Below are 14,499 nucleotides of genomic sequence, written 5' to 3' on the forward strand. Positions count from 1 at the left end.
TCTCTGTTTACTTTACTTTGAATCCTCATGTCTTTCCACACTTTCATCATGTTCATTGCATCCTATGGCAAGATAATATTCTATGATATTCATGTTCCACAATATGTTTAGCAATCCCTGAACCCTCAGGTACGTGCTCTGCTTCCAGTTTTTTTGAGACCACAAAAAGTGCTGATATAAATATTTTGGCATGTCAGTAGCTTCCCTTTTTGTCGATGACCTTCTTGGAGTGTGTTCCTAGCAATGACTAAGTCAAGGAATGTGTTGCTTTACTCACTTTGTTAGCTTAATTCCAAGTTGCTTTACTGAATGGTGGCACCAAAATTCACAGGTCCAACAACAAACTATTAGTGATTGCACAGTGAAGTAGGCAGAGCCAGGAAAACAGCAAACACAACCACTTCAACAATAGAAATGGAAATCACAACCAGCACAAAATAATGGAAATGGAATGTTTGGAAAATAGAAAGAACAAGCTTGGGTCTGAAAGAGAGAAAAGAGAAAGCATCTCTTTGCTGAGGTGGGGGTCCCAAGGGGTGGGACGATATATATGATGTCATTTTTTCCCTGTGAATTGATAGGTTTTACTCATTTTTTACTTTTCTTCCTCTTTAAAAATGTTATAAGATATGACTTTCTGAGAGGAGACAGGGAAAAGGATATGAGGAGGAATCTAGGTAATGGAGAAACAAAAGACATCAATAAAAACATTATAAAATATATCAATGCTACTAGAAAAAATAAAACCTTACTTTTTGTCCTAGAATCAATACTGTGTATTGGCTCCAAGGCAGAAGAGTGATAAGGGCTAGGCAATGGGGGTTAAGTGACTTGTCCAGGGTCACACAGCTAGGAAGTATTTGACTTCAGATTTGAACCCAAGACCTCCCTTTGCCAGGCCTGGCTGTCAATCCACTTTATCCATCTACCTGCCCCAATCAATGCAATTTTAAAAAATAAAGAAGTTCCTTGCTCTGAGGAGTGTGTTTGTGAGTGTGTGTGTGTGTATGTGTGTGTGTGTGTGTGTGTGTTGGGGGGGGGTTGTCTACATAGAAGAACTTGAGAACTGCCTAGGGAATTATATCTAGAGCCCTCACCCAGGGAATGATAATCCCAAAGTTTGGAGACCAAAAGAATAGGAAAGGGGATGTGCTTGGGGAGAAGCAGAGAGCCTGGAGGACTGTAAGAACTAAAACCAGAAGAGCATTTCTGATTTCTGTTATCAACTAGGAGGGAGAAAGAGGACTATAGGGAACAAAAAACCTTCCTCCGGCCTTTGCATGGCCAGAGAGGCTGAGCCTCTCTTCTCTACAGCACAGAGTATTCCTGGCTAGAACCCTCTGGTGAACAGGAGCACCAGAAGCCCAGAGCTTGGGGCAGGTAGCCATCTCCCTGTTTATTTTATAGTGGAAACTGATTCCCTTCAAGGAGGGCTACACACTGAACCAGGGAAGCCCAGGCTTCAGAAACTGGGAGTCTGGAGGGAAGTGGAACCGTGGTTGCTTCCTCACTTCCAGATCTCATCTTGCCTTCTTCCATCTCTCTACTACATTGGTACAGGTGAAGCTCCAAAGCCTAAAACATATACTCCAACACCTTTGCCTTTTGAAACCACTTTTTTAAGTCCCCTTAATGAAAACCTTTCATAAAAAATGCCTTGAAGGGGACCCAGGTGGCTCAGTGGATAGAGTACCGGGTCTGAAGTCCAGAGGACTGGGTTCAAATCTTTCCTCAGACACTACCTGTGTGACCCTTGGTAAGCCACATAAACCTGTTTTTTTCATCTATAAAATAAATTGGAAAAGGAAATAACAAACCACTCCAGGATCTCTGCCGAGAAAATTCCAGATGGGGTCACTAAGAGTTGGACACGACTGGAAACCACTTAACATCTCTGGGCCACGATTCATCAGGCCCCAGAAGTCATCATGAAGCATTTAAAAATGCTGGTTAATAGGGTAGGAGAAAGTTAACAAGCCTAGAGAAGGGAGAGCAGCTTTCAGGCCATTCTTCCTATAGCCTTGGGCAGGCCTGTAGTCAGGAGAAACCAGTTTTTTCTTTGCTTCAATTTCCTTTAAAAGGGTATTTAATCCATTTTAATGTGGTTTTAAAAGTTGTTCCAACTATCTTGAATTTATGACTTTCTTTTAAAAGAAAGAAGCTCTGTATGAAAGAAACAAGTTTATAATTGACCAGGTTCTGGTATTTATCAGAAGAGGGAGAGAAAGGGAGAGAGGGAGAGAGGGGGAGAGAGGGGGAGAGAGAGGTGGGAGAGGGAGAGAGGGAGAGAGGGAGAGAGGGAGAGAGGGAGAGAGGGAGAGAGGGAGAGAGGGAGAGACGGAGAGAGGGAGAGAGGGAGAGAGGGAGAGAGGGAGAGACGGAGAGACGGAGAGACGGAGAGACGGAGAGACGGAGAGACGGAGAGACGGAGAGACGGAGAGACGGAGAGACGGAGAGACGGAGAGACGGAGAGACGGAGAGACGGAGAGACGGAGAGGGGAACCTTGGAGCAAATTGGTCAAGTAGTTCAGAAATTTCCTTCTGATAGGGAAATGAGTTTCATAAAAACAAATGCTGAGATGTGCCATGAGGTTTTTTCCTTCCCTCTCTTTAGTCTTCTATCCAAGGAATGTGGCAGTGAAAAAACCAACTGGGAGTGCTAAAAAAGTAACTTTCCTCTGATAGGTTTGGAATGATAATTATTTACAAATATCAATTCACTTCATCTTCACAACAACAGCTGCTGTTATTATTTCCACTTTTCAGGTGAAGAAACTGAGGTCAGGTGATTTGCCCAGCATCACACAGCTGGTAAGAGTTAGAGGATGGATTTGAACTTGGATCTTCCTGACTCCAAAGCTAGGAGGTGAAGTGGATAGAGTACTTGGCCAGGAGTCAAAAGGTTCAAACCCAGCCTCAGATGCTTATGAGCTATGAGACTCTGGGCAAGTCACTTCACCCTGCTTGCCTCAGTTTCCTCATCTGTAAAATGAGCCAGAGAAAGAAATGGCAAACCACATCTTTGCCAAGATGATGTCACAAATGAGGTCACAAAGAGTAGGATATGACTGAACAAAAACAACTTTCTAACTCCAGGGCCAACAGTCTGTTCACTGAGCCACACAGTTAGCTCCCCTTCACTGAATGTAGTCAGGTCTCCCTGTCTAGACAATCCAAGGTTGGTGGGTAGCTTCAGACAGATGAAGAGAGCTACCTTTAACTTCTGAGGCAAAACCAGCCAAAGAAACCAAAGCTATGAACACTTGGGGGCCAGGTTTTGACTTGAAATTGAGCTGAGTTGAAGGGAAGAAAGTATTCTATTCAAGTTTGGAGAAAGGATAGCATTAAACAGTGAGAAATAACTTATAATTAGTAGTAAAGGCATTTAGTTATTCCCCGGGTGTGGCATTTCTTTATATATTGCTTTATGTGTCTCATGTAAAAACAATATTCCATGTTTAGATTTTTAATTGATTAATGGTTGTATTTAGTTTTCTTTAAAAAAAGTTGTATTTTCTCTTGAAAGGAGGAAGCCTAGTTTAGATTTAGGTATCTAGTCCCACTCTTCTCATTTAAAAATGAGGAAACTGAGGCATAAGGTCATGAAGGGACTAAGTAGCAGAGGGCAGAATCTAGGTATTCTGAATCACTTCACTTCACCATGGTAGAGGAACTCTAGGGGCACCTGGAAAATCCATTTCAAATTAAAATTGCCATAACCTTAAGTGACTTCAAGGCCCATCAGAGTGTCTCACATGTATTAAGTTTTCAAGAAACAGTCATTAAATTAACTCAAATGTCTGAATTTATAACTAGGAAATAAATCAATGAAACTTCCCTGAAATGAGAATTCTGAACTTCTGATCCTTCTCAGAGAACTCCTGCCTTCTAAAGAAGTAGCTTCTATATTCTCACATTGCTTTGTATTTCTTTTTAAAACTCTTACCTTCCTTCTTAGAATCAATACTGGATCTAAGCAGAAGAGTTGTAAAGGTTACGGCTTAAGTCCCAGATCACACAGTTAGAAGTGTCTTGAGATCAGATTTGAACGCAGGATCTCCCATCTTTTGGCCCAGTTCTTAATCCATTGAGTTACCTAGTTGTCCCTCCATTGCTTCCTATGTATGTCTCATGCCTTCCCATTTGAATTACTGCATTGTTTATTGTTGCCTGACTGCTCCCACCAAAGACACTTATTTCAAACTTCCATTTTTTCATCACTGAGAGCTTTTTATTAACTGGCACTTCCTTTCCTCCGGCTCTCTCCTGGGTGCTGCAAGGGAGGGGACACTGGAAATGCAGATGCTTTGTACCCTCAGGAGAATAATGTGCTGTCTGTTATATACAAAGATGCTCTTGGAAAATGGACATCCTTCCTTTTCCTGATGACATGGGGGACCAAGGGAGTGGAACATTGCAAATACAGTCAGACATGGTCAATATGTTCATTGGTTTTACTCAATTAAAAAAAAAATCTTTGTCCCCAGGGAAGGCTCACCAGGTAGTAGAAGGGGAAATGAAGATATCAAAGCAAAGCCATTGTGCTCTTGACTCATTCTAAGCCACCATGTGTTTTCAGTGGTTTTTCTCCTGGGAGTGAGGCTCGGTGACACCAAGGCCTCTACACTCTCCCACTCAGGTCTTTTATGATCAATGGTACAAAGTTACATTATCATGAGAAAGCTGGGGAAAGGCTGGAGCTATCTACAGAGACCAGACTTCATCTCTGACGTAGCCATCTGGCCTTAGTTAAGAAAATCTAACTCACAACTCTGGTCTCCTCGGGATCCGAGTCAAAGCAACACTACCTCCCAGGCAAAGGAATTCAAGCCAGGAGTTTACCTGCCTCCTTCCCCTTCACACTCTCCCTTTCTTCTGGGTCATCGTCCCTGGTAGGTGGTGTGCGCTCTGGATCTGGGTGTGAATCTCCGCTATCTCAGTTCTGCCACTTGCCCCCTACCTGGGTGAATTTGGTCAAATCATCTCACTTCTCAGTTTTCTCATCGGCAAGACGAGGGCCAGTGGAGCTGGCAGACGATGAGCATCTGATAAGGGCTTGTTGACTAGCTGACTGAATGAGGCGGTCTTTGAGGTTCTTGCTAGCTCTACCTTTACGGTCCTGGTTCTGCACGGTGCTGTCTAGATGGTACCAGTTTCCCTGTTCCAGAGGTCCTGGGCTAGGATGGGCACCGTGAGGAGTTAAGATCTCTATCCTCTCTGAGCTATGATGATCCCCCAGTTTATGTCTCCCAGAAATCTTGTTCCTGCCAGACCACCCCAGTCCTGGCCACATGTGGGACTCACAGGATGTAGCAGATGACACCGATGCTCCACATGTCTGTGGCGTAGCCAATTGGCTCATAGTTGATCACTTCAGGGGCTACAAACTCTGGTGTGCCGAAGAGGACCTTCAGGGAACCTGCATTCTCTGAAACACAAGGGGAGGGGATCATTCTCCAGCCATGTTCTCAACAGCATTGATTAGACCTCATATTAATGGACCACAGTGGGTACCATGAAGAGACAGTGACAGATATGAACGAGCCTCACCTCTATGGGACTCCTAGTCTGAGATGGAGAGCCAAAAACAAATATTCAGAGTATGCAAAATTTTTGTTAAAAAAAACCCCTTACTTTCTGTCTTAGAATCAATACTATGTATTCATTTCAAGGTAGCAGAGTACTAAAGGCTAGGCAATGGGGGTTAAATGACTTGTCCAGGATCATACAGCTAGGAAGTGTCTGAAGCTAGATTTGAACCCATGACCCCCCATCTCTAGGCCTGGCTCTCAATCCACTGAGCTGTCCCCTATGCTAAATTAAAAAAATTATTTCTATTCGGAATGAATATGATTAATGTTATTAATTATGACTATAATCAACAATTTATAGCTAGAATTTACAAAGTGTTTTAAAATCTGGGGACAGCTAGGTCGTACAGTGGATAGTTGGATCTGAAGACAGAAAGACTCATCTTCCTGAGTTCAAATTCAGTCTGAGAGACTTACTAGTTTTGTGACCTGGGCAAATCACTTAATTTCTGTTTGCCTTAGTTTCCTCAACTATAAAATGAGGACCCTGAAGAAGGAAATAACAAACTACTCCCGTATCTTTGCCAAGAAAACCCCATGAAAATGGGGTTATAGAAAGTCAGACATGACTAAAACAACTTAACAAAAAATGACTTTGCAAGACAACTTTACAATGTTATTTTATTCTTGCAATAACTCTGAGAAAGGAGTGGCTAGAAGTCTCCTTTGGCAGATGAATAAACTGAGGGCTGAGAGGTTAAGTGACTTGCCCAGGGTCACTGTGCTACCCATCTGTCCCTGTCCCAGGTATAAATTAATTAATTCTCCAGATCTCAGATAAACAGAATTAAAAATTGCACCTCATCTTTCTGAATTATTTATGCAGGATGCTTTCACAGATAGCGACCTCCATCTCTTGGTCATGATGCTAACACTTCCTGGAGCCAGGAAGACTAGAGCCAAGTTATGGTCTAAGGTTGGGTCAGACATTAGTATACTTTTCTCATAACTGAAGATGCTTTTATGGAGGTGAGAATAGAGGATCATAAACTCTATAAGGAGCTGGATGGGACCTAGCAATCTAGTCTAACCCACACCTTCACAGACAGTATTCCTGAAAGCCCCCAGAATTGTAGTCCGCAGCATTCTTTTGGTTCGGATTCTCTGCTTTGGTGCTAATGATCTCCTTGGGAAGGCTTTCCTCCACCAATATGGACAAAAGCACATTTTAAAAATGAAGAAGTCTGACTACTTAGTTTCTCAGGTCTCTTTTAGCTCTAAAAATTATGAAATGGTCACTGGCTTAATTCCTCTACAGTCTTAGTGTTAAGTCCCTTAATCCTTTAATTTCTTTCAGAATTTCAAATTCTTTCTTTAAAAACTGTCCTTTGTTGTTGTTTAATTGTGTCTGACTCTTCATGACTCTATTTGGGATATTCTTGGCAAAGATATTGGAGTGATTTGCCATTTCCTTCACCGAGTCATTTTACAGATGAGAAAACAGAGGCAAACAGGTTTACATGACTTACTTGCCCAAGGTCGCACAGCATCTGAGGCCAGATTGGAACTCAGGAAGATGGTCCAGACCTGATACTCCATCTACTGTACCACCTGGTCTCCCCCTCTCCCAAAGTCCTCCTTAGTGTCAACTCATCATTAATTAGTGCCCGGTGATATAAAGAATTCTCTACATAAACATTAGCATCCCCTCTTCTTTCCTTCCTCTTCCCCAAGTTGTGGCCTCCCTTTCTGCTTAGAAATGGGGTGATACATGCAAGAAAGAATCTTGGATTTGGAAGTCAGAGGGCCTAGATTTAAATCCTGTTCTTCAGTCACTCCCTATAAAACCCCTGAGCAGTTACTTAGCCTCTCTTGGTCTGTTTCCTCATCTCTAAAATGAAGGAGTTAGTCTAGATTTGTGATGTCAAACTCAAATAGAAATTGAATCTCTAAACTTTATTTAAAAATCCATGGGTTGCAAATTGTCTAAGAAAACAACTTGTTAGCATTATTTAGAAAACACCTTTTTTTTTTTTTAAGGGCAGTTGGTGGCTCAGTGGATAGAGTGCCCTGGACTAAATTCAAAAACTCATCTTCCTGAATTCAAATCCAGTTTCAGACACTAACTGTGTGACCCTGGGCAAGTTCCTTCTCCCTGTTTGCCTCAGTTTCCTCATCTGTAAAATGAACCAGAGCAGGAAATGGCAAACCACTCCAGTATCTTTGCCAAGAAAACCCCCAAAAGAGATCACAAAGAGATCAATGTGACTGAAAAATGACTGAACATTTTAAAAATGTTTTAAAAATTATTTTGTTAAATATTTCCCGATTATATTTAAACTTTATTCAGGTGACACTTAGGAGTGTTTGGGGCTTTGTGTTGGACATGTCTGGGTCTAGATGACTTCTAATGACACTTTGTTAATGATTCTATGTTCCTACAATCACTTTTGCAGTAAAGTCTTACAGAAGGAAAAAAGAAGAGAAATTCATCAAAATCCTGCTTTGGCAGAGAGTGGTGAAAGGGAAGATAGATAAAGACATTATCTACAATGGCGAATAAATGGCTACCCTGACTGCTGCTTTGTATCACTCACATATTGTCACTCAATAAATATTGATTTAGTTGAAAAAATAAAATAAAATAAAATGGGGGTGTGATTAGAATGGGCAGATGAGGGTATAATATCAGACAGCTTTCTTATAAGCTTCTTGAGACTCACGATTCCTACAATAGGGCAAAAATTTGCACTGTAGGATAATAAAGAAATATTTCTAGAAGACTTTTTTTAGAAGACTTCTAAATCATGCTGCAAAGGTCTATAAAAACGAATGGCACTTTGTAAGCAGTGCTGGTAATGAGAACAGCCTGCATTTAGAGAATAACCTCTTTAATGTTTTATCTCATTTAGTTCCCACAACAGTGCTCTGGGGGCAGGGGCTATTATTCTATCTCCATTTGACAGATGGGGCTATTAAGGCTTAGAATATGGGAGGCAAGATTTGAGCTGAGGTCTTCCTGACTTCATGTCCAGAATTCTGTGTGCTGTACTGTGTTGCCTTTCTCATGAGGCAGTGGAGATGGGATTGAAGGTAAGGAGGGCTCAGAACGAGAAGGCTGGGGATGCTGAAGACAAACTTGGACTTCCTCACAAGGGGAAGGAAATAAGTATCTATAGCGCATGCCGTCTCCCCCATTACACTGTAAGCTCCTTGAAGATGTGAGATGTCTTTTGCCTTTTTTTTGGTATTCTCAGGACTTAGCACAGAGCCAGGCACATAGCAGGTATTTAATAAATGTTGACCAATGAATTATCATAAGTATTATTGGTATTATTATTTTCTATATGACATTAGGATACATTTTGTAGAAGGATCAGTACAACTGGAGGTCAATCCACTTAATAAAGTTTACTTCAGGCTTTCTTATTAATATTATAATAGTACATGGTGCTGGCATGGAAGTGGAAGAGAGCAGGCAACTAGTATTAACCATTCCCAACAGACAATTCCCACACAAAGTGAGTTAATTAAACCAAAAGTTGGTACCACTCTCAGTTTTCATGCTACCAATTCATTATTTCCGACTTATTATTTTTGTTTGGTTCAATCATCTGAGAATAATTGGTTAATCAAATAAAAAAGAAAGAATGTCCACTCTTACCTAGTTTCCGAGCCAGTCCGAAGTCAATGAGCTTGATCCTGGTCCCAGTCTTGTTGACACACATAATGTTCTCAGGCTTGAGGTCAAGGTGAACGATGCCCTGCTTGTGGATGTACTCCACGCCTTCCGAAATCTGTTTCATGTACTTGATACACTCCCGTTCGGTCAACTCAAAGTCCTCATCAATGATCCGCTCAAAGAGTTCACCTCCAGACACACTGGAGGCATTGAGGAAGAAAAAGAGGAAGACAGAAAGATCAAAGGAGAAATTAGATCTCTAGATTTTATTAAGCCGTAACCAGGATTTATTAAATGTTTACTAGTTTCCAAGAATGGTGCTAAGTACTATAGATACACACCCCCCCAAAAATGGAGTCTCTGCCTTTGTCTTTTAGTACCCATGGAGTCTTTCCTTTCCAGTGAGAAGACTTGGCTATTTAGGAACTTGAGATTCACACGGAGTTTTCACTAGGTTTGACTAGCAATAGGAAGAAGGGTTTGGGCTGATAGAAAACAGGGATCCTGAACCAAGAAGAGGTTGCCCAGATAGCAATGGAGTCTATGCCTTGGGCAGTGACTGCTGCTGCCTCAGTCATTTTAAGGTGTAGGGAACAAGGTGTCCCAGGTCCAAGGGAGAACGTTCCTAGTCTGTCTGAAGGAGGGGAGTTGTCTCTTGAGGAAATTTTCTAGACTACAGGTTTTGAGAAATCCTACCTAACAATGCTTCAGGGAAGAAGCTGGCTGAGGGAAGTGGAGGTAGCTTTCTCAGCTTGTTAAAAAAAATCCAAACCCAACAACAACAACAACAAAAAAACCCATCCAAAAAACTCCTGAGACTCAGAAACAAATAACCAGACCATAATTGATATAATGCCCCAAATACCACCATCAAAGCAGAGACAGGGGTGCTTTTGTACTCTTCACATTCATTGCTAGTATTTGCTATTATTATTATTGGTAGTAGTAGTAGTATTTTCATTTTAAGGTTGACCTGGATGGTCATTTAAGGTTGATTTCAGGACAGGAACAGGACTAGATCTTTCAGTGCTTTAAGGGGATTCCCAGGTGAGGAAATTCCCTCTATCAATGTAAGTTGGTGCCTTTCTGAAGTTTATACTATTGGACAGTCGCCTAAAGGATTGAGAAGTTAAGTAATTTGCCCAGATTCATGCAGCCAGTATCAGTGGCAGAGATGAGATTGGAACCCAGGACTTCCGATACATGCTCTCTCTTCCTTCTCTTACTGAGTGTTTGGATATTAGGCTGTCTTGAGTGAAAGAAGCAACAGCAAGAGATTGTGAGTATGAGGAGCCATAACTAACATCGACAACATTCTTGGCATTTTTATAGATTTTTTTTTTTACATTTTACAGATGAGAAAGTAAAATTCTAGGACTTATCTATAATCACACAGCTAGTAAGTATCTGACCTAGAGTTCAAATTTATGATTCCTGACTTCTGCTCTAGTCTCCTTTCCATAAAATATGGGACTAAAGCATCAGGAACAAGTGACAACATGATTAAACAAACATCGACAACGTTAAGTCTCTAGTTAGCATATGCAATGGTACTTTGACACTGGAGTTAAATGAAATAAAAGAACAATGGGACAGAGAAGTAGCTACCCAAATTGCCATTGGTACAGGCTTTTATTGGGGAAAAGAGAACTAGATTAGGGAAGCTAGGTGGCCCAGTGGATAGAGTGCTAAGCCTGAAGTCAGAAAGACTCATTTTCCTGAGTTCAAATCTAGTCTCAGATACATACTAGTACAATCCTGGGCAAGTCACTTCATCCTGTTTGCTTCAGTGTCTTAATCTATAAAATGGGGATAAGAGCACCTGCCTCCCAGGATTGTCATATGAATCAAATGAGACAGTAATTGTGAAATACCTAGCACAGTGCCCAGCACAGAGTTAACTATCATCATCAACTAAGATCCTTTTTGGAATTTATAAAACTTCTCGTCCAAGTCATTGTGGACTTCTGAGACTTGCAACATCTTACAGAGTTAGAGGCAGGGTGGCATAGTGCATTGAGCACTGAACTTGGAATCAGGAAAACCTGGGTTTGAATCCTGCCTCAGAGATGTACTACCTTTTTGACCCTGGGTAACTCATGTAATCTCTCAGTTTCCTCATCTGTAAAATGAGGGAATTTGACTTGATGACAAAGGTTTGTTCCAGTTCTGCATCCATGACTCTTCACAAAATCTTGTCTTGGCTAACCTTGTTGGTCTTTAACACATCTGTCTGCCTAGACTTGTTTCTTGTTACATAGGTAGATTTCATTTGTATACGTATACCACTGTTTGGGAGGCAAAGTGGGTGTGCTGGGTGATTGGATTCCCCAGAGAGAAAAATGAATGGCTTGGAAGCTATCCAGGCTTGACAAAATTGCCCCTTCAGAACCTCTAACTTTATATTAGAATGCCTTATTCACCCAGTACCAGTAACTTTATGAACCCAGTAATGCCCTGTAAGGGGGTCAAACTAACAGAGAAGAAAGAGGGACTCTGTCTAGATTTCAGGTCCCAATTCTTGAGCATGGTACATATCCCTTGCTATAAACCTATTATTTGCCATTCCCATTTATAAATAATCTCTTGTTTGTTTAGTGTGAATCAAACTCTCCAGAATTAGCAATTCCCCATAAAACTCGAGTTTCTCTGTTTGCAAACCAAGAGACCCTGTCAAGATATAGCCATCCCAGGAGACCCTGCTGAAACGATAGCCTTCCTTACATATCCATTATAGGTCCCCAGATTCAGAGCACCAGCCTAAGCTGAATCATTTCCCTCCCACCCCTTCTCAGGAAATATAGCGTTAGCTTTCCCTTGGGTTGAGGGAAACCATTAAGATTTTTGTAGAAAAGATTTCTTGCTGAGTGTGTCAGGCTGTCAAATAAAAAAAATACCAAGGGGTTTTGAGTGTGAGAGAATACCTCATAATGACTACTCATATTTACATGATTCTCCAACATTTACAAAATCCTTTCCTGAAAAGAAAATTGTAAGGCATGTAGTGAAAGCACTATTATCCCCATTTTACATATGAGAAAGTGGAGTTCTGGTACTTATCTATAGGCATAAAATTGTTAACTATTTGAACTAGGATTCCAATCTATGTCTCCCGACTCCCGATCTAGTGCCCTTTCCATGAGACTAGGAATTTTTTACTTTAAAGCATTCTGTTAATATCAGTGACCATAATCATATCATCAACTTTAGGTCTCTGTAGTAATCCCAGTTGGCATATGCAATGGTTTGCTTTGACATTGGAGTTAAATAAGATACAAGGACAATAGAACAGGGGTACTTGCAACTTAGAATCTTCTCTGGTGGATCACCTTAAAGTATCTGGTACCCAAGTTGCTTTCACTAGAGGCTTTTGTAGAGGAAAATAAGACTAGAAAAGGATGGCTAGGTGGCCCAATGGACAGAATGCTGAGCCTGAAGTCAAGAAGACTCGTCTTCCTCGGTTCAAATCCAAACTCAGCACTAGCTATGTGACCCTGGGCAAGTTACTTAATCTTGTTTGCCTTAGTTTCTTCCTCTATAAAATGAGCTGGAGAAGGAAATGACAATCCACTCCACTGTCTCTGCCAAGAAAGTCCCAAATGGGTTAGGACAAATCTTACACAACTGAAACAACTGAACAACCACACCTTAGGATAAGGGGTCAGATAGGCATCTATTATCCTGGATTCCACTGTCTTTGAAGAGGCTAGTGTTTTGGGAAGTGCTATGTTCATATAATATATCTTTATTTGAGTAAACTGCTTGATAAACTTGATGTTTATAATATTCATTTTAGTAAATTAGTCCCATCATAGAATTTAGATAAGATAGATGCTGGTTGGATAGCAGCATTGTTCCAAGGTTTTAGAGCTAGTTGAAGAACTATTCATAAACAAGATTGTGAAATATTTGGGAGCCATTTGGGAAAGTAGAGTCCTCTCACGAGCCCGTGGGAATGGAATTGTAAAGTGGCAAAACTGAATATAGGATAGAGTTCAAGACCAAGTGGGAGGGGGAAATGAAGTCAATTTGAGCAAATCCTAGTGGAATTCCAGATAATACAACACTTGGAAAGAGAACTAATGCCAACAACGATAGAGCCATCTTCTGAGAATCACAGAATCTCAGGGTTGGAAGTGACTTTGGAGTCCCTCTGGTCTCTTAGTAGCCTAAAATAATGGACCAAAAATAACACCAGGAAATTCAACACAGATAAATGCACAGTCCCACTTTATGTTTTTTAAAACAAATATCCCATACAAATATAGGCTAGGATAGCCATGGTTTGGCAGCAGTTCATGTGAAAAAGACCTGGGGGTCTTAGTTGGCTCCCTGTGAACTAATAATGTAGATACAAAAAATAAAAGAGCTGTCTCAATTTTAGGCTATTTTGAGAGAAATATGGCATCTAGATCTTTCACCAAAGATTTACTCCAATGCTCCAAGAGGTAATCTTGGGTTCTCAGAGGTTAAAAAGCAGAATATAAATTGTGGCAGATCCTTTGAAGCTAGAAAGGCTTAAGGTATTAGGATGAGTGAAGGACTATGACTGAGAATGGTTTTGGCAAATATGCAGAACTTCATTATCAGAATATTGGCCATAAAGAATTATTTTTTGGGCCCAGTACCTCATGACACTTTCTAAAAAGGCATGGGGAGGTGGGAGACTACTCCTACCAATGAAATAATGAATTCATAAAGTATTGAAATAAATGACCAAATCCCAGAAATCATAGTTTGGTTGCTCTCTCTGCTGGTCAGACTACATATGGAATATTGTAGATTTAGTTCTAGGTTTTGTTGTTCAGTCATTTTTCAGTCATGTCCAACTCTTCATGACCCCATCATGTTTTGTCATTTCCTTCTCTGGCTCATTTTACAGGCAAGGAAACTGAGGCAAACAGAATTAAGTGACTTGTCCAGGGTCACACAAGTAGTATGTATCTGAGGCCAAATCTGAACTCTGGAAAATGAGTCTTCCTGACTCCAAGCCTGGCCCTCCATCAAATGTATTACCTAGTTGCCCTTAGTTCTAGGTACCTTGTTTTAAGAAACCCATTGAAAAACTGCCATACATGCAGAAAGGAGCTATCAGAAAGCTCAAAAGTCTGGAAAGTATTGGCGGTGAGGAACACTGAAGGGAACAGGGCATGGTTAGTCTCTAGAAAGAGAATACTTTGAGGTGAGGGACTTGATAGCTGTCTTCAAGTGTTTAAAAGCACTGTCATGTAAGAAGAGGAAACAGAAGTCTTGTGTGTGGCTTCAAAGAGCAGATTTAGAACCAAT

At 40.9% G+C, this 14,499-nt stretch overlaps 1 protein-coding gene across 12 annotated transcripts in view; it reads right to left on the reverse strand.

Moving 5' to 3' along the window:
- The window catches only part of MYLK (myosin light chain kinase), a 475,306-nt gene that overhangs the window by 36,379 nt on the left and 424,428 nt on the right, over positions 1–14,499 (reverse strand). For all 12 annotated transcript variants that reach the window (XM_056793546.1, XM_016433505.2, XM_007493805.3 and 9 more), the window contains 2 exons: positions 9,196–9,413; positions 5,305–5,428 (listed from right to left, as the gene is read on the reverse strand). In XM_056793546.1, coding sequence (XP_056649524.1) covers positions 5,305–5,428; positions 9,196–9,413 — 342 coding nt within the window. The remainder of the gene's footprint in view (positions 1–5,304; positions 5,429–9,195; positions 9,414–14,499) is intronic.

The sequence above is a fragment of the Monodelphis domestica genome, chromosome 4, assembly GCF_027887165.1.
Source record: "Monodelphis domestica isolate mMonDom1 chromosome 4, mMonDom1.pri, whole genome shotgun sequence".
In the NCBI taxonomy this organism is placed as follows: domain Eukaryota; kingdom Metazoa; phylum Chordata; class Mammalia; order Didelphimorphia; family Didelphidae; genus Monodelphis; species Monodelphis domestica.